Source organism: Ranitomeya variabilis, chromosome 2 (genome assembly GCF_051348905.1).
Source record: "Ranitomeya variabilis isolate aRanVar5 chromosome 2, aRanVar5.hap1, whole genome shotgun sequence".
NCBI lineage: Eukaryota > Metazoa > Chordata > Amphibia > Anura > Dendrobatidae > Ranitomeya > Ranitomeya variabilis.
In genome coordinates, this window is record NC_135233.1 from 775506498 (window position 1) to 775531409 (window position 24912).

At 44.2% G+C, this 24912-nt stretch overlaps 1 protein-coding gene across 2 annotated transcripts in view; it reads right to left on the bottom strand.

The window, feature by feature from the left end:
* Positions 1–24912, bottom strand: part of ORC3 (origin recognition complex subunit 3) — a 114015-nt gene that overhangs the window by 74921 nt on the left and 14182 nt on the right. For both annotated transcript variants that reach the window (XM_077289749.1, XM_077289750.1), the window contains exons 5-10: positions 20202–20346; positions 19755–19859; positions 17208–17362; positions 16941–17071; positions 14754–14913; positions 1559–1672 (exon numbers count right to left, since the gene is read on the bottom strand). In XM_077289749.1, coding sequence (XP_077145864.1) covers positions 1559–1672; positions 14754–14913; positions 16941–17071; positions 17208–17362; positions 19755–19859; positions 20202–20346 — 810 coding nt within the window. The remainder of the gene's footprint in view (positions 1–1558; positions 1673–14753; positions 14914–16940; positions 17072–17207; positions 17363–19754; positions 19860–20201; positions 20347–24912) is intronic.

Below are 24912 nucleotides of genomic sequence, written 5' to 3' on the forward strand. Positions count from 1 at the left end.
AAAATAGGCCCCCACTCAGGTCCGGCATTTGTCAGTGGAAATATAGGAGGTTCCCACAATACTGGCAAAACAAAGACTCTGGCAAAGTGACAATCCAGTAAAATCAGCGCTCCGAAATCTAAATGCCCTCCTCCTCCTGAGCCCCACTGTGGCCAAACTGCAGTAAGCGGCCACATGTTTGGTATTATAGCAGTGTGGAGAGAGCACTTAATTTATGGGTACGTGTCGCCAGACCACAAGCTGGGCACAATGTATGGGGGCTCTACACTTTATGGGGGCACAATCTATGGACACTAAACTGGCATATTTGAATAAAAGCATAACATGGATGTCACAAAATAGTCGCTGCAGCCATAGATGAATTCATTGACAGGAACAAGTTATACACTGGGGTCACTTGGGGTTTTCTGCTGTTCTGGCACCTTCAGGGCTCACAAACATCACCAAACAACTATTCTAAGGCTCCAAGCCAAACAGCGCTCCTTCCATCTCACCCCTGACGTGTGGCCAAATAGTAGTTTCTGACAACTTTTGGGGCATCCCCACATTCAGAAGAAATAAATAGTGGGGTCCATTTTCACCTATGAACCCTTGAGTAATAAATTTGTAAAAAACATTTTTAAAAAATTAAATTTTTACCACTAAAATATTATAATTCCACATTCCAATGTTTTCTCGGCTAATGGAGACAAACAGAATCTGTTTTCTAAAAGCCAAGTAGCGCTCCTTCCCATCCGATCCCTGCTGTGTGCTCAAACAGTGTGCAACCACATATGGGGTACTTCCACGTTCTGTAAAAATTGCAGGACAAATTATGGGGTCCATGTCTCCCATCACCCCTCGTGTAGGTTATAAATTTGGTGCTGAAACGGTATTTTAGTGGGAAACGTACATTTTTCTTTTTCCCATCTAAATGTTGTAAAGTTTGGTTTGTGCCAACATTCAGTCAATAATAGTGTTGTAGGAGGCTGGACAAACCGTAGGTTTCATCGTTACCACTGAGATACAATCCACAGGGATTTCTTTTTAATCCAATTTTTTGAAGGAGGCAAAGGCTCTTCCAAGCCCCGCTGTAGGGGATTGACTGGTTAATTGTGGATGTCACCCCTTAACAACTAGCTCCAATAAGTGGTGTTCAAGCTGTATAAGGGTACCGTCACGTGGAGCCGATTTGATGCAGATTTGCTACATGTAACCAGTATATTTTGTTGGAGATTTCAATCTATCGACTGCACAAAGTTTGAATAAGCAATGAAAATCTGCAAAATCAATGGACATGCTGCGGACTCACAAATCTGCACAGAAAATATTCGCTAAGTGGAAATGAGATTTATAAATTGTCTTCTACTTCCCTGCTGGCGATTTTCTGCAGAAAACACAGCCAGAACCTGCAGCGTATGGCGTGGTCTCATCTAATATGCCTTCTGATGAGGTCACATTCGCCAACCTCAGCTTACAGGACCTAATCTACACACAAGACTGACAGGTGAGCTGCAGAAAACAGGAAATCTTAACAAGTGGGTACAGAGTGCTGCCAAAAGGATCCCCATAGTCTTACCTGAAGGCCCTTGATGAAGTTCTGGACAGAGAAATCATGGTACAGAAATATAGTGATGAGGACCTGCAGAACACGGCCGCTCAGCTTGAATGGAAATTGATTGGAGAGAAGCAGCTGACAATAAAATATATACAGTGATAAATACCAGGCGAATAATAATTCATACACTGGACGCAGCCAGGAACACACCGACACTGTTACTTCTAGCTTCTCATTAGCCTGTATTCTTACCGCCAACATTTACACCAGACCTGCGCTCATCCGTCTGGTTCCATACGGATTATAGCATGCCACCTACTGTTCTGATACATTGTACCCTGCCACAGCTCGTGTGCTGGAGACGGACCGTGGTACAGATACAAGAGAACCAATACACCCCATTAAAATATCACAAATCACTGATCTGTCATTTCATGTCAAGTTCATTGAGAAAGCAAGAAAAAAAAAAAAAAAAAAAGCAATTCAGTCATTGGGGTTTGTTTTTACAATATTCACCGAGTGTAAAAATATATTGGCAACACGATTCTCCGGGTCAGCATGACAGATACCAAATGTGTCCAGTTTTATTACTTTAGGGTTTAAAGAAAAATCGGAAATTTGTTAAAAAAAATATATATATATATAGTTTGTCGCCAGTATCCCTAACCTGTAAATTTTTATTTCTTTATTGATAGAGCGGTGTAAGGGTTTGTTTTTTTAACTCAGTGAGCGTTTTTAATGATCCCATTTTTGGTACATTATGTACCCATTTCTGACTTTGGCGCCTCTCCAAACATGACATGGTGACATGTAATGATTCAGTGCGCCCAAAAAGTAGTTTTCCCAAACATATGGGATATCGGCACACTCAGGAGAAATTGCACAACATATCTTGGGGTCCATTTTCTCCTATTACCCTTGTGAAAATAAAAAAAAATGGGTCTAAAGTAAAAAGGTTGTGGTTTTGAGTACTTTGAGGGGTGCAGTGTTTACAATGGTGTCACTTTTGGATATTTTTTGTCATATACACCCCTCAAAGTCACTTCAAATGTCATGAGGGCCTTAAAAATAGGGATTTTTGTGTACTCACCGTAAAATCCTTTTCTCCGAGCCAATCATTGGGGACACAGACCGTGGGTGTATGCTGCTGCCACTAGGAGGCTGACACTAAGTGATACAAAGAAAGTTAGCTCCTCCCCTGCAGTATACACCCTCCTGCTGGCTCTCAGCTAACCAGTTCGGTGCAAAAGCAGTAGGAGATCAATAACAACATATGAGCGTATATAGCATGTTATATTATATATGAGAGTATAGCATGTCAGAATATAAAAACAAGCTAATAGGGCGGGAGCTGTGTCCCCCAATGATTGGCTCGGAGAAAAGGATTTTACGGTGAGTACACAAAAATTCCTATTTCTCCTTCGCCTCATTGGGGGACGTCCCAAAGCAGTCCCTGGGTGGGGACAACATCAGATCAGGCCCTGTGTAACCGCAACTTACAAGTGCGCCACCGCGGCCTGCAGAGTCCGCCTGCCCAGACTCACATCTGTGGAAGTGTGGGAATTATAGTGCTTCAGGAATGCATGCGGACTGGACGAATCCGCAAGCTTGCAGGCGTGCCTTGCCGACGCCTGGTGCCTAGAACCCTCGATAGACAGGGAGATAGGCTGACCTCTAGCACGGAAGGACTCCTGGATGGTGAAACAAATTCACCATGTTATCATGGCCGATGAAACGGCTAAACCCTTCCTGAAAACGTCAGGAAGCCTTCCTCTACCGTCAGGAAGCCAAAATAAAACGTCCAACCGTCGGAAGGACGCCGACCTCGAGACGTACCTACTCAGAGCACTCACTTCGTCCAGAATATGGGGAACTCATTCCATTTTGTGGACTGGTGCCGAAAGAGATGAGGGAAGAACTATGCCCTCATAACAGTTGTAATACATTACCTTGGTAACAAGGGATGGGGATGGCCTGAGGACAACCTTGCCTTGAAGGTAATAAGGGAAAAAAGTCTGAAAGAGCAGAGCAGCTAGCTCCAAAAACTCATCAGAGTGAGGATATCGCAGAGAAAAAAAGGAGTGACTTTCCCTGATAGTAAAGTCTGCCCGAATGAAAAGGAGTTTACTGTAAGGCTCCTAGATCATTGAGACCTTAATGGTCCTAACGGTATGCGATAGGGAAGAACTACATGTGAAAACTTCCTGTGAGAAAGTCCCTACTTGCAGTTTTGCTGCGATAAGGCGGGAAGATACTAGCACCGCAAACAAAAACTAACATGGTAGTGAGGATCTCAGAGGATCACTGGAGTCCCTTTCTGCTTCCGAAAGGCTTTCGGAAGTAGTGGAAGGGAAGGAATGGAAACTGGTACCACGGCAGAACCAGAGCATGGAGTGCGATGGCTCTTGGATCTCGAGGCTGAACCACAAACACGAATACATTGTGATTCAGTCTGGACGTCATCCGACCTACAACTGGAGAGCTCCAGTGAAGGCAGATCTGATGGAAGAACTCGGGGAGAAGTTCCCACTGACTTGAGGCGAAACCCAGACGGCTGAACTTGTTTGCCGTCCAGAGTTCTACTCCTGGGATATATACTGCAGAGATCACCGAATGATAGATCTCGGCCCATCAGAGAAAGTGAGGTACCTCGGTCATGGCGCCTGACCGTGGGAACCTGTTAGATGATTGACGTATGGCAGTGCCGTGGCATTATCCGATTGAATTCGGATAGGGTGACCCGCCAGAAGGCAGTGGACCTGCTGTAGGACTACCGTTCGGATCTCCAGAGCAATGATAGGGAGAAGAAGACTGGCATTGGTAGTTACTAATAACCTTTGAACCGGGAGAAAGGCCCTGGATGAAGAAGGGGCTCAGAGACTATCGTCTGAAAGTCTGTTTGACTTGCTGAAAACGAGCGGAGAGGAAACCGCTTCCATTGTCGTCACCATTTTTCCTCTGAACTCTCCTAGCAAATCGAATGAAATGAGGGGGAGAGTAATCAAGTCCTCAGAACTCTCCTTGCGCGAGCTCCCTGTTGAAGGGCCATGAAATTGTCTCGAGGGAGAATTACCATCCTTCTAGAAGTGTGCACGATCATCCTCAACAAGGATAACTGCTGGGCTGGAAATGAGGTCTAAGTGTAGCTGCCAGCCCAGGTGAGAGGGTATCGCAAGTGATATAGAAGACTCAGTGTAGTCCTGGAAGGGTGACTAGACAGTTGACCAAACAGGGCAGGACGAGCACGCCTCTAGGGTACAAGAGAAAACATGACATCAGTCATGACCTGTGCGAACACTCTGGGTGCGGAAGCAAGGCAGAAGGACAAGGTTGTGACTTGAAAATGCTGTTCACGAATGCAAAGGCGAAGGAATTTTTGAAGAGGGTAAGCATCCCGAATGTCGATGGATGCCGGAAACTGCACCTTGTTCTGTTGAAGTAATGACTGAGGGGAGGAACTCCATCCGAAGAAGGAGGACCATGTCAAAGGTTGTTAGAAGTTTGAGGTCCAGGGTCGGTCTTACTTTTCGGTCCCCTTTTTGGAACCAAGATCCCTTAGATCTAGACTGTGCTGGACAAACCTTATACAATCCTTTGTCAGTCTCTCGCTCAAAAGATTTGACTGGCCAGTTGTTACTGGTGTGAATCAAGGTAGTTAAGGTCTCCAGCCAGGAGACCATTGCTCTAGCAATCCATGCGGCGGCTAGGGAGGATAGAGCGCTGAACCCGAAGCCGCAACGAACCAGATTTGCTATCTGACAGTCCGTGGTATTTGTAATTGATGACCCATCGGGTAGGGATACTGGTAGGTATACCACAGGAGATTCTACCCGGTTAATCTGCCCCATGGCAGAATGTGCGGCTGCATCCGGCAGGTCATAGTCTCTTGCCATCGCCGCTCTCTTTTGACGGTGCAGAGATAAAAATTAGGAACCCTCGATCCATCAACCTCTTAACAGGGAAGTGGAGAGGAATTGTCCGCCTTCTTGCATCATCCGCTAAATAGTGGTGATGCAGAGGGGGGTGTGGGGAGATCGGTGCCCTTTAAAGGACTCGTCGCCCTTAAAAATCAGGCCAGGCATGGCATCACACGTAGAGGCTTCTGTCCTGTGAATCGCTTATCCGAACTGAATGGCAAATGCTCTACGAGGGAGTTTAGTCTCCTTCTGAGGGACACTGCATAGTCTAGAGCAGAACCAGAGTCTTCATCAATGTAACAAGATTGGTTACTCTTCTCTGAAGCTCTGGCAATTTCAGGCAATATCCAATCCATATTCAGAGACTTGTTGTCATCAAATCATTGGTGAGGGAGCAGGAAATGAAAACTTCCGTTTTCTAGATGCCTGTATGTTTCTAGAATACTTGCGGCCCCTGCTAGCTGACGGCTCCCATGTAGGAAAGGGACCATGTATATCGGTCCTGCGAGCACTCCGAGCCACATTGAATCCCTCTGTGAACCCTATCTCTTGGTCAGAGAACCATGGATTGCGGTCAGTGACGAAGTCCACTGAGGGGAACTAGAGGATAAGCTGGGGTTGGCGGTGGAGGGCTCCTCGGATTGATCATGCGCCCTTAAGACCAAGGAATACTTGTCATATGCCTTTAAGACCAGGGAATACTGGTCGTTACTGATGTAAAGTGGATGTGCCCCTTTAATGCAAAAAACCGTTGCCCCAGTGTGAGCCGGCCGGGTGGACCAAGATGGCCACCGGGAGTTGCAGAGTTGATAAAATCTCGCGGAGAGCGAGAAGCGCCAATTCGGGGGGAGGAGCCACGGACACGATGTTGAATAGGCCCAAGCCGGGGCCTAAATTTCTGTAGCCGGTGGGCGACACCAGGGGGGCGTTCCAGGCGAGACTTCCGGGATGCGGCCTACACATCGGCCGAAGCCAGGGGCTAAATTTTTGCAGCCGGCCAGAGCGTTACCTCAGAGAGGTGGGCCACAGGAAAGTGGCTGAGGCTGCCTGTCAGCATGTGGATATCCCTCTGAAGATGGATCCACTCACCATCGGTGCGCTTCCCGGCATGGAGCCGCCGCGGATGTGGGTTTCAGTGCTGTTCTGTGCAGCGTGGACAGTGCAGGGATAAACCTCAATCCACCATCCCTTTGTTAGGGAGGTGGAGAGGAACCGTCCGCCTCCTTGTGCCATCCGCTTTCACAGTGGTGGGACAGTGGGGGCTGCTCGGACGCCATAGAGAGGGGCCTCTGTACATCCACGGAGTTCAGTCCTCGGGTGGACAGGGCCAGTTGTCCGGCATAAGGCCTGGATCCAGGAGAGGATACATGGAGGCGACACTCCATGTGGTCGCCTGTTGCTGGTGTGGGAAGATCGGGACCATGAAAGGACCCGTCGCCCCTGAAGTGAGCTCAGGCATGGCTTCCCACGTCGCAGGAGAGGGTACGGGGAGGTATACTCGCCGTGCTTGCCTGTTGATGATTCGGGGGAGATAGGAACCTTGAAAGGAACCGTCGCCCCCTTCACTCCGTTAATTAAAAAATAAAAATTTACAGAAAAGTAAAAAATAAAATAAAAACGTTGGGGTCTGAAACAGACCCGTGTGCCTCCTACAGACACTAAGCAAGAACTGGTTAGCTGAGTGCCAGCAGGAAGGTGTATACTGCAGGGGAGGAGATCACTTTCTTTGTATCACTTAAGGTACCTTCACACTGAGCGTTTTTGCAACGAGAACGACAACGATCCGTGACGTTGCAGCGTCCTGGATAGCAATCCCGTTGTGTTTGACACGCAGCAGCGATCTGGATCCCGCTGTGATATCGCTGGTCGGAGCTGAAAGTTCAGAACTTTATTTGGTCGTTAGATCGGCGTGAATCATCGTGTTTGACAGCAAAAGCAACGATGCCAGCAATAATTTACATGGAGCCAACGACCTGTGAGAACAATAAGTGAGTAGCCCTTACGTCACAGGATCACTCCTGCATCGTTCTGGAGCTGCTGTGTTTGACATCTCTACAGCGACCTAAACAGCGATGCTCCAGCGATCGGCTCGTTGTATATATCGCTGCAGCGTCGCTGAGTGTGACGGTACCTTTAGTGTCAGCCTCCTAGTGGCAGCAGCATACACCCACGGGCTGTGTCCCCCAATGAGGCGAAGGAGAAAAAATAGTTTGGGAAATCTTATTCGAAAAATGAAAAATCGCTGGTCAACTTGTAACCCTTATAACGTCCTAACAAAAAAAAAATAAAAAATCATCTTTCAAAAATTTTGCTGATGTAAAGTGGACATGTGGGAAATGTTATTTATTAGCTATTTCGTGTGACATATCTCCACAAAAATTAAAAGTTTGAAAATTGCAAAATTTTTGCCAAATTTACAATTTTTCCACAAATAAGTGCAAGTCATATTGAACAAACTTTACCACTGTCATGGAGTACGATAAGTCACAAAAACATTCTCAGAATCAGTGGGATCCATTGAAGTGTTCCAGGGTTAATTACCTCGTAAAGTGACACTGGTCAGAATTGTAAAATTTGGCCCGCTCATTAAGGTGAAAGCAGGCTTGAGTGGGTAAAGGGGTTAAAGTGCGCAACCAAAAATGGCAATAATGGCGCTTTTTCCCCTAATGGGCATTTATTGTGTGGTTTGAACAATCTTATCTGGACAGAAAGGACTTCTTTGGCCATGACAAAACATGTTTATTTTTAGATTTTAATACTTTGTATAGCTCGTTTTCTTATTTTCATATTTATTGCATTTTTTAGTTCCCTTAAAGGATTTGAACCCGATTTGTTCAATTGTGTATACTATGGCTGAGCTTCACAAGAGGACTAATATGGCAGCTATGGTGGGGCTTTCAACAGGCACTCGTCTCCCATGATAACCTATGGGTGCCCTGCAGTTTCATCACATGGGGCTGATGAAAACCAATGTGTGCACGCACTGGCAAGGACATCATTTAAACGATATTGTCAGATTGACAGCAGCATCTAAAATGGTTACGCTGCAGCAATCAGAGCGAGCTCCAGTCACTGCAGTTAGAGGCAGATGCTGGCATTTGTATGAGCCAGATGTCAGCCATCCTGGAGGAGAATATGTAGAGATGTGTCTGGAACATACGTGACAGCCTGAACCTTTATTCTTTGGAGGGGTCATGCACGTAGGCTTTACTTAATGTCGATTCTTTGCCACCCACGTGAGTATGAGTGAAACAATAAGAGGATTTCATAATTCAGGTTTTATTTAGGTTTGTCAAATGAGAAAACGCAAGAAGTTGGAACACAGATGACGCATGCACACAGTGATATTTTTTATTATTATTATTATAGCGCCATTTATTCCATGGCGCTTTACATGTGAGGAGGGGTATACATAATAAAAACAAGTACAATAATGTTAAACAATACAGGTCACGACTGGTACAGGAGGAGAGAGTTTTATCATCATTACATTCTGAAAGTTACAACTTTTTAGCCAAATCAGCTATTTTTATTGAAGGCACCACTTTGTAGTACATGTAATGTTGAAGTAACTTTTTTTTTTACAACGTACCTCTAATGTTATAACAGTACAGGAGTCTGCATCTCACAAGCAGCAGGTACGTGCCATATATCAATAATGAATATTGTGCCGCCTCCTGCTTCTAAATACAGAGGGTGCAGCTCCAGCACCAATGCCACTCTTGCACCATAATAGTTTGGTGTGCGAAGTGTTGGCCATTACAATGCTGAGCTGGAAGGGGTGAAAAGCCAAAAGGAATATATTTTACTCTTCGCCACGACAGCACCCCACTGGAGAGAGAGGGATCCGCCCCGCAGGAACAGGAAACCTATTGAGAAATAAAAGGGGGCGGTCCGCCTCTCCTCCTCAGTTTAGGTTTCCTGTTCCTGCGGGAACGACAGGATTTCTATGAAGAGAATACCTGGGCATGCACGCCGCCTGTGCAGTATCTTTGAGAACGGCAGGGGCTGCAGTCCAGAGGCAGCGTCGGGGGAGATCCGTTTGACGGCTCCCTCCTCGCCTGACAGAAGCCCCGGATGATGTCCTGGTCCAGGTGAGGCCGCCGGGCATCATTTCCGAAAGCGGGTGGCAGAAGCAGGCGCCGGAATCCTCGCCGATCAGGTGAGGACAGCGTTCCGGAAGTAGGTCCGAGGCTGGATAAGCCCGGACTGCGCACGCGCCGACCACCACCAATGATTCACCCGGAAGTATAGTAGAACTTCCGGAGTGTCCGGGCTGCGGCCAGCAGGCGGGGGGGAGGCGCGGCCCTTGCGCAGGCGCAAAACGGAGGACGCCTAGGCGCCATATATAAATCAAAACAGCACCATTATTTGGCGATGCAAGATGTCATCCCCAGGTGCCATGGACCCTGAAACAGGAGACCAAGTACCCCCCGCCAAGGATCGTCCCAGCAAAGGATCTTCAGACACCGGTCATAAGAGCGGCTCGGTGGTCAGATCCAGGACAGGATCTCGGGCTTCTGATCCGGTATTTTCAGCTTCACTGGGTGAGTGTGAGTGACTCTACCTATTAAGCTAATGCTATTTCCCCTCTCTCTCTCTCTTCCTCCTTCTCTCGTCAGCACACCTCGGGTCAGGTTAAAAAGCGACAAAAAACAAAACATAGGGAATGCGCTTTATGTAGCCAGCCCCTACCCGACTCATACCCCAAAAGGCTCTGCCAGGACTGCATAACCGAAACCACACAAGGAGCGGCAATGTCCGTTACGGACCTGCGTACCATTATAAGGGAAGAATTAAGAGCTATGTCCCAAGATAAGCCTCCTAAAACCAAACCTAAAATACCAACACCCTTGTCAGATTCAGATAGTGACCAGGTTGTATGTTCAGACGCCTCCCTATCATCATCATCATCTTCATCGTCTGAAATTGAGGGACGTCCTTGTTTCCCAGTGGAGAGTGTGGACAATTTAGTAAAATCTATACGAGACACTATGGGGTGTGAAGAGTCCAAAGGGGCACAAACCACGCAGGACATAATGTTTGCGGGTTTGGCGGAGAGAAAAAGGAGATGCTTTCCGGTCATACCAGCAGTAAAAGCATTAGTAAAAAGGGAATGGGAAAAGCAGGATCAGAGAAGCTTTCTACCCTCGTCGTCAAAACGTAAATACCCGTTTAGTGACGACGAACTTCTTACATGGACAAAAGTCCCTAAAGTTGACGCAGCTGTAGCCTCTACCTCGAAGCAGTCAACCTTACCTGTAGAAGATGCGGGACTGCTCTCTGACCCTCTGGATCGTAAAGCCGAGTCCTCCCTTAAAAGATCCTGGGAGGCGACTACAGGAATATTTAAGCCAGCAGTCGCAAGCACTTGCACGGCCAGATCGATGCTCATATGGATCGATCAACTGGACCAGCAAATTGAGAATAAAATCTCAAGAGATAAATTACGGGCAGCTATCCCCCTGATACGGGGCGCAGCAGCCTTTATGGCAGACGCATCCGCGGACACCCTTCTGTTAGCGGCAAGATCTGCAGGTCTGGTAAACAACGCAAGGCGTGCACTATGGATGAAAAGCTGGAAAGGCGATGCGCAATCAAAATCTAAAATATGCGCCATCCCATGTGAGGGTGAGTTCCTCTTTGGTAAAACTCTAGACGACATACTAAAGAAAGCGAAAGACAGGAAAAAGGCTTTTCCTGACTCTTCTATTCCCTTTTATAGGAGGGCCTTTAAAAGGAGACCGTTTGGCAAAAGGCAAACGGATAGGTCTACAACATGGGACCGCTAAAGACGACAAGCAGAGAGGTACCATGTTTAGAAGACCCAACCCCCCAAAAGACAACAAATACTGAGGATATACCAGTAGGGGGCAGACTTAAATTTTTCGCCACTCAATGGGAAAAAATAACATCTAGCTCGTGGGTTTTAAATATCATCCGAGATGGAATCAAATTAAAATTCTCTCGTGTTCCCCACGAGTCTTATATTATAACATCTCTCAGCTCGCCTATACAGCAACAGGCACTAGAGCTTGAGATTCAAACCCTATTATCAAAACGGGTCTTAGTCCAAGTTCCGGTGGGACAGGAGGGTAGGGGATTCTACTCTCCCCTATTCCTAATTTCTAAACCCGACGGCTCCTTTAGGACAATTATAAACCTTAAAAAACTCAACTCATTTATCGAAAATTATACTTTTAAAATGGAATCCATTAGATCCACCATAAAGCTCCTCTTCCCAAACTGTATGATGGGGGGCATTGATCTAAAAGATGCATATTATCATATCCCTATTCATAACAGATACCAGAAATTCCTCAGGGTGGCAGTAAAAATCAACAACGAGGTTCATCATTTCCAATATGTGGCCCTGCCCTTCGGCCTCAACAGCGCCGAGGATCTTCACCAAGATAATGCTAGAGGTGATGGCCTACCTTCGCCAGAAGGAAACCTTAATTGTGCCCTATCTGGATGACTTTCTGGTAATAGGAAATTCAGCTACTCAATGTACCGACCGTTTAGCTCACACAATTTCCTCTCTACAGGGCCTGGGCTGGATAATCAATACCGACAAATCCAGACTCACTCCACTTTCCCGTCAAGCGTTCTTGGGGTTCCATTTAGACTCTATATCTCAAAAGTGTCTTCTGCCACAGGTAAAAATTCCGCTGATCAGACACAAAGTCCTAGCCGCAATAAACAATCCACGTATATCCCTAAGACAGGCTATGTCATTATTAGGGTCTCTTATCTCTTGTATACCTGCAGTAAGATGGGCTCAACACCACACTAGAACACTGCAACATCAAGTTTTACAAGAGGATAAACGGTTATTGGGTCACCTAAATGCAAAAATAACCTTGTCTCAGGAGGTTTTAACATCCTTAGAGTGGTGGCTAGACTCAAACCATTTGATGAGTGGGGTTCCATGGGTAATAACGCCATCTCATACCATAACCACTGACGCCAGTCCTCATGGATGGGGCGCTCATATGGGGAATGATTATTGCCAGGGATCATGGAGCATAGAGGAAAGCTGCAGCTCCTCTAACTTCAAAGAACTAAATGCTGTAAAGTACGCCTTATACCATTTCCTCCCACAGCTTCGGGGGAAAGACGTCAAAGTCCTGTCCGACAACACCACCACCGTGGCGTATCTAAACCGTCAAGGAGGTACGCGATCAGAGACTCTGATGTCTTCTGCTACGGAAATTTTAAATCTAGCAGAAAGTCATCTAGCATCCCTTACTGCACTGCACATAAGAGGAGCAAACAACCAGCAGGCGGACTTTCTAAGTCGACACACCCTAAGACAAGGAGAGTGGTGTCTAAACCAGCAAATTTTCCTGGACATAGTATCTCTTTGGGGCCGTCCTCAGATAGATCTCTTCGCCACAAGAAGAAACAGAAAAGTTCAGAGATTCGTCTCCCTATCTCCAGCGGATCATCCGGACATTCTGGACGCTCTCCAAGCCCCCTGGCAGTTCAGTCTGGCGTACGCATTTCCTCCGATCATATTGCTACCTCAAGTTATACGCAAGATCAGAGAGGAAGGAGCGAGAATCTTTCTAATAGCTCCATTCTGGCCCAAGAGACCATGGTTTTCATGGCTACAGACCATGTCGGTCTCAGATCCTTGGGTCCTCCCCTCAACACCCAATCTTCTCTTCCAAGGTCCGTTTTTCCACCCTCAGGTGGACAATCTTCACCTGACGGCCTGGAACTTGAGAGGCAGATGCTAAAATCAAGAGGGTTCTCGGGGGGTTTGGTTGATACACTTCTCCATAGTAGGAAACCCTCCACAACAAAAATCTATACGAGAGTATGGAAAAAATTCCTACAATTCCATACATCTACCAACACGTCAGAAATTCCTATATATTCTATCCTGGAATTTCTTCAAAAAGGGAGAGAACTGGGTCTAACTGTAAACACCTTAAAGGTTCATGTATCAGCACTAGGAGCCCTCTATGGCTATAACATTGCGGGGGATAGATGGGTATCCAGATTTATTACGGCCTGCGAAAGAATGAATCCAGTTAACATACCTAGGATTCCACCCTGGGATTTAAATTTAGTCTTACAAGCCCTAACAGACTCTCCGTTCGAGCCAATAGACTCAATACCAATTAAATGTCTATCACTAAAAACGGCCCTCTTGGTAGCACTGACTTCAGCTAGGAGAATCAGTGACATCCAAGCACTCTCTATAGATCCACCTTTTCTGTTAGCCTTTCAGGATAAGTTAATTCTTAAACCAGACCCTTCCTACCTGCCCAAAGTAGCGAAAAAATTCCACAGGTCACAAGAAATAATCTTGCCCACTTTCTTCAGTAATCCATCCACTCCTGAAGAACAAAAATATCACACTCTAGACGTTAAAAGAGTAGTGTTAAAATACATTGAAAAGACCAGCAGCTGGCGACAGAGTAGGGCTCTGTTTGTTTCCTTCCAGGGTGTCAAGAAGGGTAATGGAGTAACAAAAAGCACCTTATCCCGGTGGATCAGAGAATCTATCAGACTGGCTTACTCCGCGAGGAAAGAAATCCCTCCGGAAGGCATAACAGCGCACTCTACCAGAGCTATGGCATCCTCCTGGGCAGAGAGGGGAGACGTCCCGATTGAAACTATATGTAAGGCGGCAACTTGGTCAAATCCTTCTACATTTTATAACCACTATAGGCTAGACCTATCGTCAACTTCTGACCTAGACTTTGGCAGGACTGTCCTCAGCACGGTGGTCCCCTCCCTAGGTGATGGTCTCTGAAAGATCTCCAGTGGGGTGCTGTCGTGGCGAAAAGTAAAAAGCCGGATTACTCACCGGTAATGCTCTTTTAGTGAGTCCACGACAGCACCCTCTTACATCCCTCCCTAGATTAATATAATACTGATTGAGTAAAATCCTTTTTAATCATAAGCAAATAAGTTTAAAGAATGAAATAAATGATATTTGCCTAACACTGGCGGTCCTCCGGGTACTCTGAAATCAAAACTGAGGAGGAGAGGCGGACCGCCCTCTTTTATTTCTCAATAGGTTTCCTGTTCCTGCGGGGCGGATCCCTCTCTCTCCAGTGGGGTGCTGTCGTGGACTCACTAAAAGAGCATTACCGGTGAGTAATCCGGCTTATTACATTTCTCCTACAGTAGCCACTGCTTGCCCAGGGTGCCAGGAGTGCAACCTAAGGAGAGCAGCTGATCTCCGCCGTGCATGTATTATTTCTGATAGAAAGCGCCATTAAAAGGAGTCAGAAGAAGTAAATACATTGTAATACTTTGAATAAAACAGAATTACTTACCTTATTTACTACAGTTGACAAATGATCTGTGCATGATGAGGACTGAAACAGTTCTATACACAGCAGAGAGGACACCGAGTGAGACAGAAGTCTGTGGATTATCATTGGAGATGTGGCAATGCCATACACCAAAACCAGAGGCAACTCCTTGCAGTAACGACTGAGAAACAGAAGGAAAATACACTGAATAAAAGCAAACATTTCATGTATTGTGTTACAAATAAAGTGACATCAGTAAAAAATCAGTGATCCATCCATTTCCTGAACAAGGTATTAGCACCCAGAATGTAATTTTTAGAGAAATGTACACATTTTCATCTCTAGAATTGTCATAATATATTCAGCAACATTGGGAGAAATTTATCACACACTGTCAGTGGATTCATTCATTTAGAGAAAAAAAGTGCAAGGTTATCGGCCTAAATCATGTCTCACGAAAAGTTTTGTTCTATATTTGTCTTCTCTCTCCCCCCTCTGAAGAGTACCGCCGGTGTGATCTGCCCTCTAAGAAGATAGTGATGCTTTACTTCCTCTCCACACTCTGATCTGTTCATTATACCCCCCTCCCCCTCACTATCACTATTTCTAAGATGAAAATAAAGGCAGAGAGCAGACTAAACTGATAAAGCTGAGACAAGATGTCAAAATCAGCAACAAAGCCAGCTAGATGAAGGGTTTACACAGACTGCCACAGCAAAATGGTAGGAAATGTTCAATTTAGAAAGTTGCAAAATGTATCATTCAAAAAAATGCAGAGCAATTTAGCCTTTAAATATGAATAAAGGACTGTCAGTTCATTTACATTGGTTATATCATGGGACACTGAACTTTGGCACACATGACTTTCTATTATTCCATTTGGTGTATTACGTCTTATTTGAAGGGTAACTATATAAAAAGCAGGACATTAGGTAGGAAAAAAGGTCTAACTTTTTTTCTTAATGCAAATAGACTTCGTACACTCTGAACGGCAAAACTGGCATAAATTGTAGAAGTGTAAAATGCCTTGCCTGTTTCATAGATTTCAGTGTTCAACGCAAGCAGCCTTGTCTACTGCCCTCATTTATATAGGAGGGACCCCCTGGGACAGAGATTACCAGATTATGTATAGGCACAACACCAACACCCAGCATTTTCACGGATACGTCTGATACAGTAGTGTTCAAAATAATAGCAGGCCAATATGACTAACCAGGTTAATCGCTGTTTTTGGTATAAACAACAATTTACCAGTTGGTGCAGTAGATTCTAAGGAAACCAACAGACTCTGCATTCATGATCTGCAGGTTGTTGAGTTTGTGTATTAGAATAATTGAAAGGAGGAGTGTTCAAAATAATAGCAGTTCAATTAGTGAGGTCAATCATTCTGTGAAGAAACAGGCGTGAATCAGGTGGCCCTTATTTAATGGTGAAGCCAGGACATGTACATGCATTTCTCCTTGAAAGCCTGAGAAATATGGCTCATTCAAGACATTGTTCAGAAGAACAGCGTACTTAGATTAAAAAGTTGATTGGAGAGGGTAACACTTATAAAGAAGTGCAGACAATGATCGGCTGTTCAGCTAAAATGATCTCCAATGCTTTAAAATGGAAAGCCAAACCAGAGAGACTTGGAAGAAAACAGAAGACTACCATTCAAATGGATGGAAGAATAGCCAGAATGACAGCTGTAAGAGATCTCTCTTTATAGGATTGTAACAGGACAGGACATGAAAGCAGAGATTTGTCACCACATTCAGGATTACAGAGCAGGAGAGGAGACTGACATGCTGGTTGTGAGCAGAGCTGTAGCACAACATGTAATTTATTGATCTGAATGTCAGCCAACGTTGGCCGTATGGGAACAGTCCTTCTGAGAGATTGACTGCCATCTCTGTGCGGACACGAATACAATGGAGGCTGCCAGTGGAGGTGAAGTAGTTGCGTGAGCTCCTGGAAGAGGCATTTGGTTCAGGGGTTCCCTTATGGCAAAAAGATTCATGACTTCCTGTACTATAGGAGAATACAATATTTTGCACATATGTGACACCACCAATGTGCGTGGATGACGGATTCCATCTGACACATTACTGATTTTTTTCCCTTTGTTGTTTGCTCTTTCTCGGGACATCTCTGATAACGATCCCGTATATCTCAATTGTGGTACTCCTTAAAGCAGAATATGGAATAGCCTTCACAGCTACGTACCTACTAATGACAATGAATTCCTGCAGTACAGAAGATGGAAAACTTTCCAGATCTTTGAAGACCACAACAATCTGAGGTGCTTGACAACGTTCCAAGGAAGCTGGCCTCTTTTTCTTTGGAGAACTTGATTTCTTCAGTTAAGTAAAAACAGAAAATATGACAATCATTCATAACTAGACAATCAGTGATTTTATATAATGTAACGGCATGTAGTAAATTGTTCCTTGGTACTGTGAACTCCGGTTACTGTTGCTTCTAAAGAGTTACCTTGGTAATCTTCTGATACCATGCAGACAGAGAGGCCATGGTGCAGTTCATCTTCCTCTGAGAGACAGAAGCATAGTCATCCTCCTCATCAAGATCTAAATCTGCTCCACATCCCATAAGCTGTGACAGGAGCTTCTGAAGAAGCTGCTTTATTCCTGGAAGACATTATCAATAAAGTTTTACAACAAAATAAACACTGACTGACAGACAGACGGTGTTGTGTAAATGAGTGTGACAGGCTGCCACAGAAAAAGAGAAGGAGTCTGATGTCTGCGCAGGGGTGTAACTACAACAGGTGCAGGGGTGGCATTCACACCCGGGCCCTGGAGCCTAGGGGGCCCTAAAAGTCCCTTTGGCCTATAGAAGAAGACTATTGCTATTAAAGATTTAAAATATTTGGGGGGACCTGTTGGAGCTTTCGCATAGGGGTCCATGAGTTTCAAGTTACGCCACTGTGTCTGCGTACATGGCGAGATGTACGCTCTCTCTAGGACAGGTGTGTCACACAGCCTGAAGGATGCATGCAGTTCCTGCGTCCGTTATCTGCTGCACGCTGAGCGCCAATATTCCCAAAAAATCCTGGAGACAGCAGGACAGAGGAGGGCACCAATGCCCCTGAGCACACTGTGTTGGAGCAGAGACGTCTTTTTCCTGCACTGGTGGATCATTGGTGGTAGGTGGATTTGGAAGAGTGTATTTTTTTTCCCCCTTTAACTCCGCTCCCCAACATCTGCAGTACATGTATGGAGTAGCGGTAGATACATTCCTGGAGGACTAACCTGTCTGACATCATTCACTGGCCGTGAAAAATGTCTGTTGACCGACGCAATGGCTCTCTTCTGTACAAACACATGCTACATTAATAGATAAGCATATGGGTGTCTGGAGTGCCGTGGCATTTATCATTACCTGGAGTGGAGGTAGGTGACTTCCCGCAAACCACTGTATATGTACGGAGCAATGATGGCGCCAGTTCACAAGTAGAGATGTCACCATCATCAATGGGTATCAGCTGTATATCACAGTTGACACCTTGCTACAACAGTCACAACCTGTATTAGAACCAATCATGGTTCGCTTAACCCTTTGGAGACTACAGTCAATAGTGACAGCGGTATCTACATGGTTATTTGAGGAAAGGGGTGATCATGTAGTGCCTGCCGGTAATGGACACAGAAGCCCACTGTAAAGTAATGACTTTTGGGTGAGACAGTTACGGTGGCCTGTAAGGACCTGCAATTAACAGAATCTAACAGGCAAAATGTCAGTGTTTAACGATATCCTGCAGTACGACAGGATATTAGATCAGTGAGCAAGCAAATTAAAGTCCTATAAAACGGATTAAGAAAAAAAAAAGAAAAAAAGATCAAAACAAAAAAAGGTATGGAAAAACATTTTGCTTATAAAAAGCGGATATATATATATATATATATATATATATATATATATATATATATATATATATATATATATATATATATATACACAGTATATATAAATAAAAAGGAGAGTAAACAATAATATACATGTTTGGTGTCACATTCTTGAACAATCCAAGCTATAAGAGTGTACGTGACTGTGATCACAGTAAAATAAACTAAAAGGGCATACAATACAATATAAACATCAATGATGGCACACAATTCAGCTACATGTACACATAGCAGAAAAAAAAAAACCAAAGAAACAATGATTGAACACCCTGCAGTAAAGAAATAAACAACAATAGTGCAAGAAAATAAATATACGGTACTTAGTTTTAACATGTTTTTTGATCACAAAAATGCAAAAGCCATCCCACCACTTCTTGGTGACCCTAACTGGGACAGTCCTAACTCTAAATATTAAAAACCTCACCATTTGTCAAGTGACATGCATGTGGATAAAGGCTGAGAAGGACTGGGCCCAACTAGTGGACAGATAGTCATGGTAGACCACATTAATATAATGCCCACCTCAGGGAAAGCCAGTCCACACCTTTTATATGCACATGATGCAAACAGACTGAAAAAACCCAAAAGGTATGAACTGGGATGTAAACTGGTGGGCATGCAGCGTGTAAGAGCAAGTTCACACTGGCCACTGAACAGAAAAAAAACCCCAAAGACAGAAACAGTAAATAAACAGCAATAATGTATGGAAATAATATAGTGCACTTAGCTGGGCCCAGTCCTTCTCAGCCCTTATCCACATGCATGTCACTTGAAAAAAGGTAAGATTTTTAATATTAAAGTTAGGGCTGTCCCAACTATGGTCACCGTGAAGTGGTGGGACAGCGTTTGCATTTTTTTGATCAAAAACCATGTTATCTAAGTATGCCATATTCTTTTCATGTACTATTGCTGTTTATTTACTGCGGGGTATTCAATTATTATGTTTCTGCCTGGGTTTTTTTCTGTTCAGTGACCAGTATAAACGTGCGCTTACACGTCGAACAACAATAAACTTGGTCTATGTGTATCTGGAACATCTAGCACACTCCCAAATTATCACATTCAGCATTGTTATTTTACTGTAGTCAGGTGATAAACAAGTATGTATCCTTACCAGGACATTCCTTGGCTTGTAACAAAACGACATATGGCGTCACATGCGCAAGAAGAACGTCAGAAAGGCTGTTGAAGGTTAGCTCGTGGTCAGTGACATTGACACCTGGAAAGATGAAAAACAGATCAGATCACCCAGGACGTGCTCTATACCTGCACATTATGCCAAGCGTACCCTATACCAAAGAATGGCTGCATATGACAGCTGTCACTCAGAACAGGCAGGCAAACATGTGCAGCAATGGGTTTCTACTGCTGTAGCCCCCTAATCGCTGACCAGTCACGTAGGTGCTGACTAAAGTGGGGGATCAGACCCACATCTTGTGATCAGTGGGAGCTCCAGGAGTTTTTATTAATAGGAAGACTTAATTTCTATGTCCAAAAGAACACAGGCTCTAACTAGCAAACTCTGAATAAAAGCCACATATGAAGAGGAGGACAGACATACCGAGTAGGAGGGCAGCGGTAGGAATTTCACTAGACCGCACTCTGCAATTCCAATCATTTTTTTGGTCCAGAAAATCTGAGTGAGATTTCTTCAAAAAGCAGATGAGACTGTCAAAAAGCTTTTTGTTCAGCTCCTCCTGCAATTGCTGAAACAGAAAATGAGGCTGAAGGCTGGTTTCTGCTTTAATTTGCAGCACTTTAGATGTTCGGATCTGAGTAAAGAATACTGGTTATAGAAGTTTTATGTGAAAAACTGGACTAAAGGTAGTAAAGAGCATAAACAAAGAAAAAAAATTCTATAGGCAGCTGCTAAATCCCCGGATTCTCTGATGATCCCAGAAAGTTTGGATTCCTTCCCTGCAGGGTTCACATGTTGTCTACCCACATGACAGCTCCAGCCAATCACTGGCCTGAGCACTCCTGTGCTGGACACTGCTGAAGCCCAAGATTGGCTGACGAGTTCATAGCGGCAAATGGTGGCAGGCCAATCAGTGGCGTTGTAGCTGGGAGGATTTACCAATGATGGATCTTTTGTGGAATTTTACACTTTTAGCATTCATGTAAAGAATATGTGCAGTGTTAATCCTTATTCTCAGGACTTCAGCAGGTCACCCTGGAGGCTAGATATCAGATTCTGGGCCAAAACTGGACTAATGACAACCCATTCTTGCCTAATCGGTGCTTGGAGGTTCTTACAATTTCTGTACTTTTGTTTGTCCACCTTTTTTGAGGATTGACCACAGGTTCTCAATGAGTCGGAGATCTGGGGAGTTTCTTGGCCATGGCCATGGCATCATGGATTTTATCAGGGCCGGCTGCAGGTTTTTGTGGGCCCCGGGCAAAAGAGTCTCAGCGGGCCCACACACCCGATTCATGATGCACAGATACAGCGGAGAAATATAGATATACTACACAGGGCCTAGCCTTCCCCCTCATCCTTCACATGGGCAGATATGCACACACACACACACACACACACACACACACAATACTGACGAAGGAGAAATATCCGAAACGCGCGTCAGGCGCACGCTGGTTTAGGTTTTGATTTCCCCCCAGGTATATATATAAAATATACTTTTTTCATTTATATTGCTGTGCTATCCTATATAAGCAATTGGTCACTTATTGTTTGGCCTGAGTATAGGCCTACACGTGTGGGCACCCTATTCTATTGGGTTATATAATCCCTGGCTATTATGCACTTTTCTTGCACCATTTTGCACAGCGCTAAAAATTTATATTTTGCACATAAATTTTAATACATTTTTATAAATCACGGTTCTTTTGACATTTTAAACACCTTTTACTGGAACCTTTGCACTTTTATGATATGCACAGCTGGAAATGAGATATTGTGCTGGGGGCTCTCTTATTGAGCATTTCTACTCCCTGACCTCGTGAGTAAGGTATATATACCTTTAATGTGTATTATTTTATATAAAAAATCTTTTTTTATTGTATGCAATTGTTGCCAATCTTATAAATAAAGGCCTATTTTTTAATTATTCCCGCATTCATTGATTCTCTGGTGATTTCTTATCCACAGTGGTTTGGTACCTGCAAACATACAATAAGCAGACATGCACACACACACACAGTACGCAGACATGCACACACACACACAGTACGCAGACATGCACACACACACACACACAGTACGCAGACATGCGCACACACACACACACACACAGTACGCAGACATGCACACATACAGTATGCAGACATGCACACATACAGTACGCAGACATGCACACATACAGTACGCAGACATGCACACATACAGTACGCAGACATGCACACATACAGTACGCAGACATGCACACACACACACACACAGTACGCAGACATGCGCACACACACACACACACACAGTACGCAGACATGCACACATACAGTATGCAGACATGCACACATACAGTACGCAGACATGCACACATACAGTACGCAGACATGCACACATACAGTACGCAGACATGCACACATACAGTACGCAGACATGCACACATACAGTACGCAGACATGCACACATACAGTACGCAGACATGCACACATACAGTACGCAGACATGCACACACATACATACAGTACTCAGACGTGCACATTTTAGATTTCAAGTTTTATTTAATTTTTCCCTTTTTCAGTATCCCAAAATAGCGATATAAGGGCATGAATTTTGCAGGACAAATTGCTGTTTTCAATGACACCATTTACCAGAAATATATACTGAAAAAATGCAAAAAAATTAAAAGTACAGAGAAATAATGAAAAAAATGTTTCTTTGTTTCAATGACTACCATGATCCTGATGAGCCACGTTGGGGAAACGCGTCAAGGTGTTTTGATACGGAATAAGTACGGTAAACTCATTCTTACTTTATCCTTATTAATATGCTGGGTTCCTGATATTATTTCTGGCATGCATAGCTCCCCTTTTTTATTGTCTAGATATTGGCTTGTGTTTCATATATAGACAGGAGAGACTTAAAGGGAACCTGTCACCCCCCCCAGGCGTTTGTAACTAAAAGAGCCATCTTGTGCTGCACTAATGCTGCATTCTGACAAGGTGGCTCTTTTAGTTCTTGTTGCTGTAACCGCTGAAATAAGAGTTTATGAAATTTGTCCCTCATACCTTGAAATCGTCCTGGGAGAACTGATTTGGCTAGATTGATTATGACTTGTAGGATTGCTACTTCCAACAGGTGGCACTATAGAGTTTAAGTCCTCTTTTTCTCTGAAGAGGCAATTTGCATATTATATTCCCCAGAGGAGCATTGCACGGCGAATAAGCCTCCTTACCTTGACAAGCTAGAGATGGTATGTCACTCTCCATAAGGAGAAATGATACCCCTTACACCCCCAGTCCAGAGCCTCTCACCTAGCCAAATCAGTTCTCATGCTTCGCACTGATGAGGGCCAACAGCCCGAAACACCGTGTCTGCGAATTGAGATACTGATTTGGCTTTTATCCTAAGTCATATTGCACGACTCGTTAAAGGGTTGATTGCTACTTCCAACAGGTGGCGCTATAGAGTTAAGTCCTCTTTATCTCAGAAGAGGCAATTTGCATATTATAAAGTGACAATATTTATAAAGACCACACTGATTTAGTGTTAGGCATAGACTGAGGTCAGTCACTTTGTCAGGACTATATATATCTTTTATTGCTTTACATCCAGGCTTACATTATAGAAACTTTGGATACTTGACATTTTTTTGTAATCTTTCCAGAAGGATGTGCTAATTCTACCACACGGCACAGTATGAAGTCCAAGATTCATTCCTTAAGGACGCAGCTATTTTTTCACCTTCCTTTCTTCTATATCTGATCTGTCACACTCTATACATTGAATGAATGACTGTTTCCTATTTATCTAAAAGGTATATTGCATGGATTTCCAGGGCTGCATAGGGCCACCCGCCAAGTAGCAGGGGCGCCATTTCTCATCCACATTAGGGTGCCAACCTAAGCCGACAGGCAGATTCAAGGAAAGCAGTGATTTAGATCGATATCATACTGTGTACTGTTTGTTGTTTTTTACATTTTAGTAGAGATCAAATACAATTGTTGGGTTTAAGGTTTTTCTAGGTTTCTGGCCTGTTAACCTTAGTACGATTATATAGACTATTGAGCTTTTTGGCCATGGACCCAAAATGTCAATGTTTTGTTCAAAGAGCCACTTAGTTATTGCTTTTGTTTTGTGGCATGGTGCTTCATCATGCTGGATATAGCATTGTGCATGACCACATTGCTCCTGCATCGTTGCTCTTGGGAGAATAATTAAAGTATATTCTCTATTCATGGCAATGTTCTTAAGCAAAAATGTGTGCGAGCCCACTCCCTTAGATGAAAAGCCCCCATACATGAATGGTCTCAGGATGCTGAACTGTTGGCATGACACAGGATTCATGGTAGTGGTCACCTTTTCTTCTCCAGACAATCATTCTTCTAGATGTCCCAAAAGGTCTGAAGGAGGCCTCAGAGAAAATAACTTTACTAGTGATGAGCGAATATACTTGTTACTCGAGATTTCCCAAGCATGCTCGGGGTCCTCCGAGTATTTTTAGTGCTCGGAGATTTAGTTTTCATCACCGCAGCTGAATGATTTACAGCTACTAGCCTGCTTGATTACATGTGGGGATTCCCTAGTAACCAGGAAACCCCCACATGTACTTATGCTGGCTAACAGATGTAAATCATTCAGCTGCGGCAAGAAAAACTAAATCTCCGAGCACTAAAAAATACTCGGAGACTCCCTGAGCATGCTAGGGAAATCTCGAGCAACGAGTATACTCGCTCATCACTAAACTTTACCCATGCTCTTTGCAGTGAAATTTTGTTATTTCCTCAAAAACTTATTTTCTCTGATAAAGCCCCCTTTAGACTGTTTGGGACATCTGGAAAACTGATTGTCCAGTGAATAAAGGTGGAGCGCTACCATTGAGAACCTGGGATCAGCCCTCAAAAAGTGAGTGGACAAACAAACACAAATTGTGGTAAACGCCGAGCACTTTTGGCTATCACTGTACAATGTAATAGATTTTTCTGGAACTAGTAACTTCGGATTAACCAATCTGTTTGATAAAGGAAAGTTATTTTACTTGAAAGAATCTTTAATCATTGGTGCTATGATGCATGGTCACAAACTAGTAATCCCATGACGCACACAACGGTAAGGGGGATCATTCAGACTGATTTTTCTTGTAGGGAAA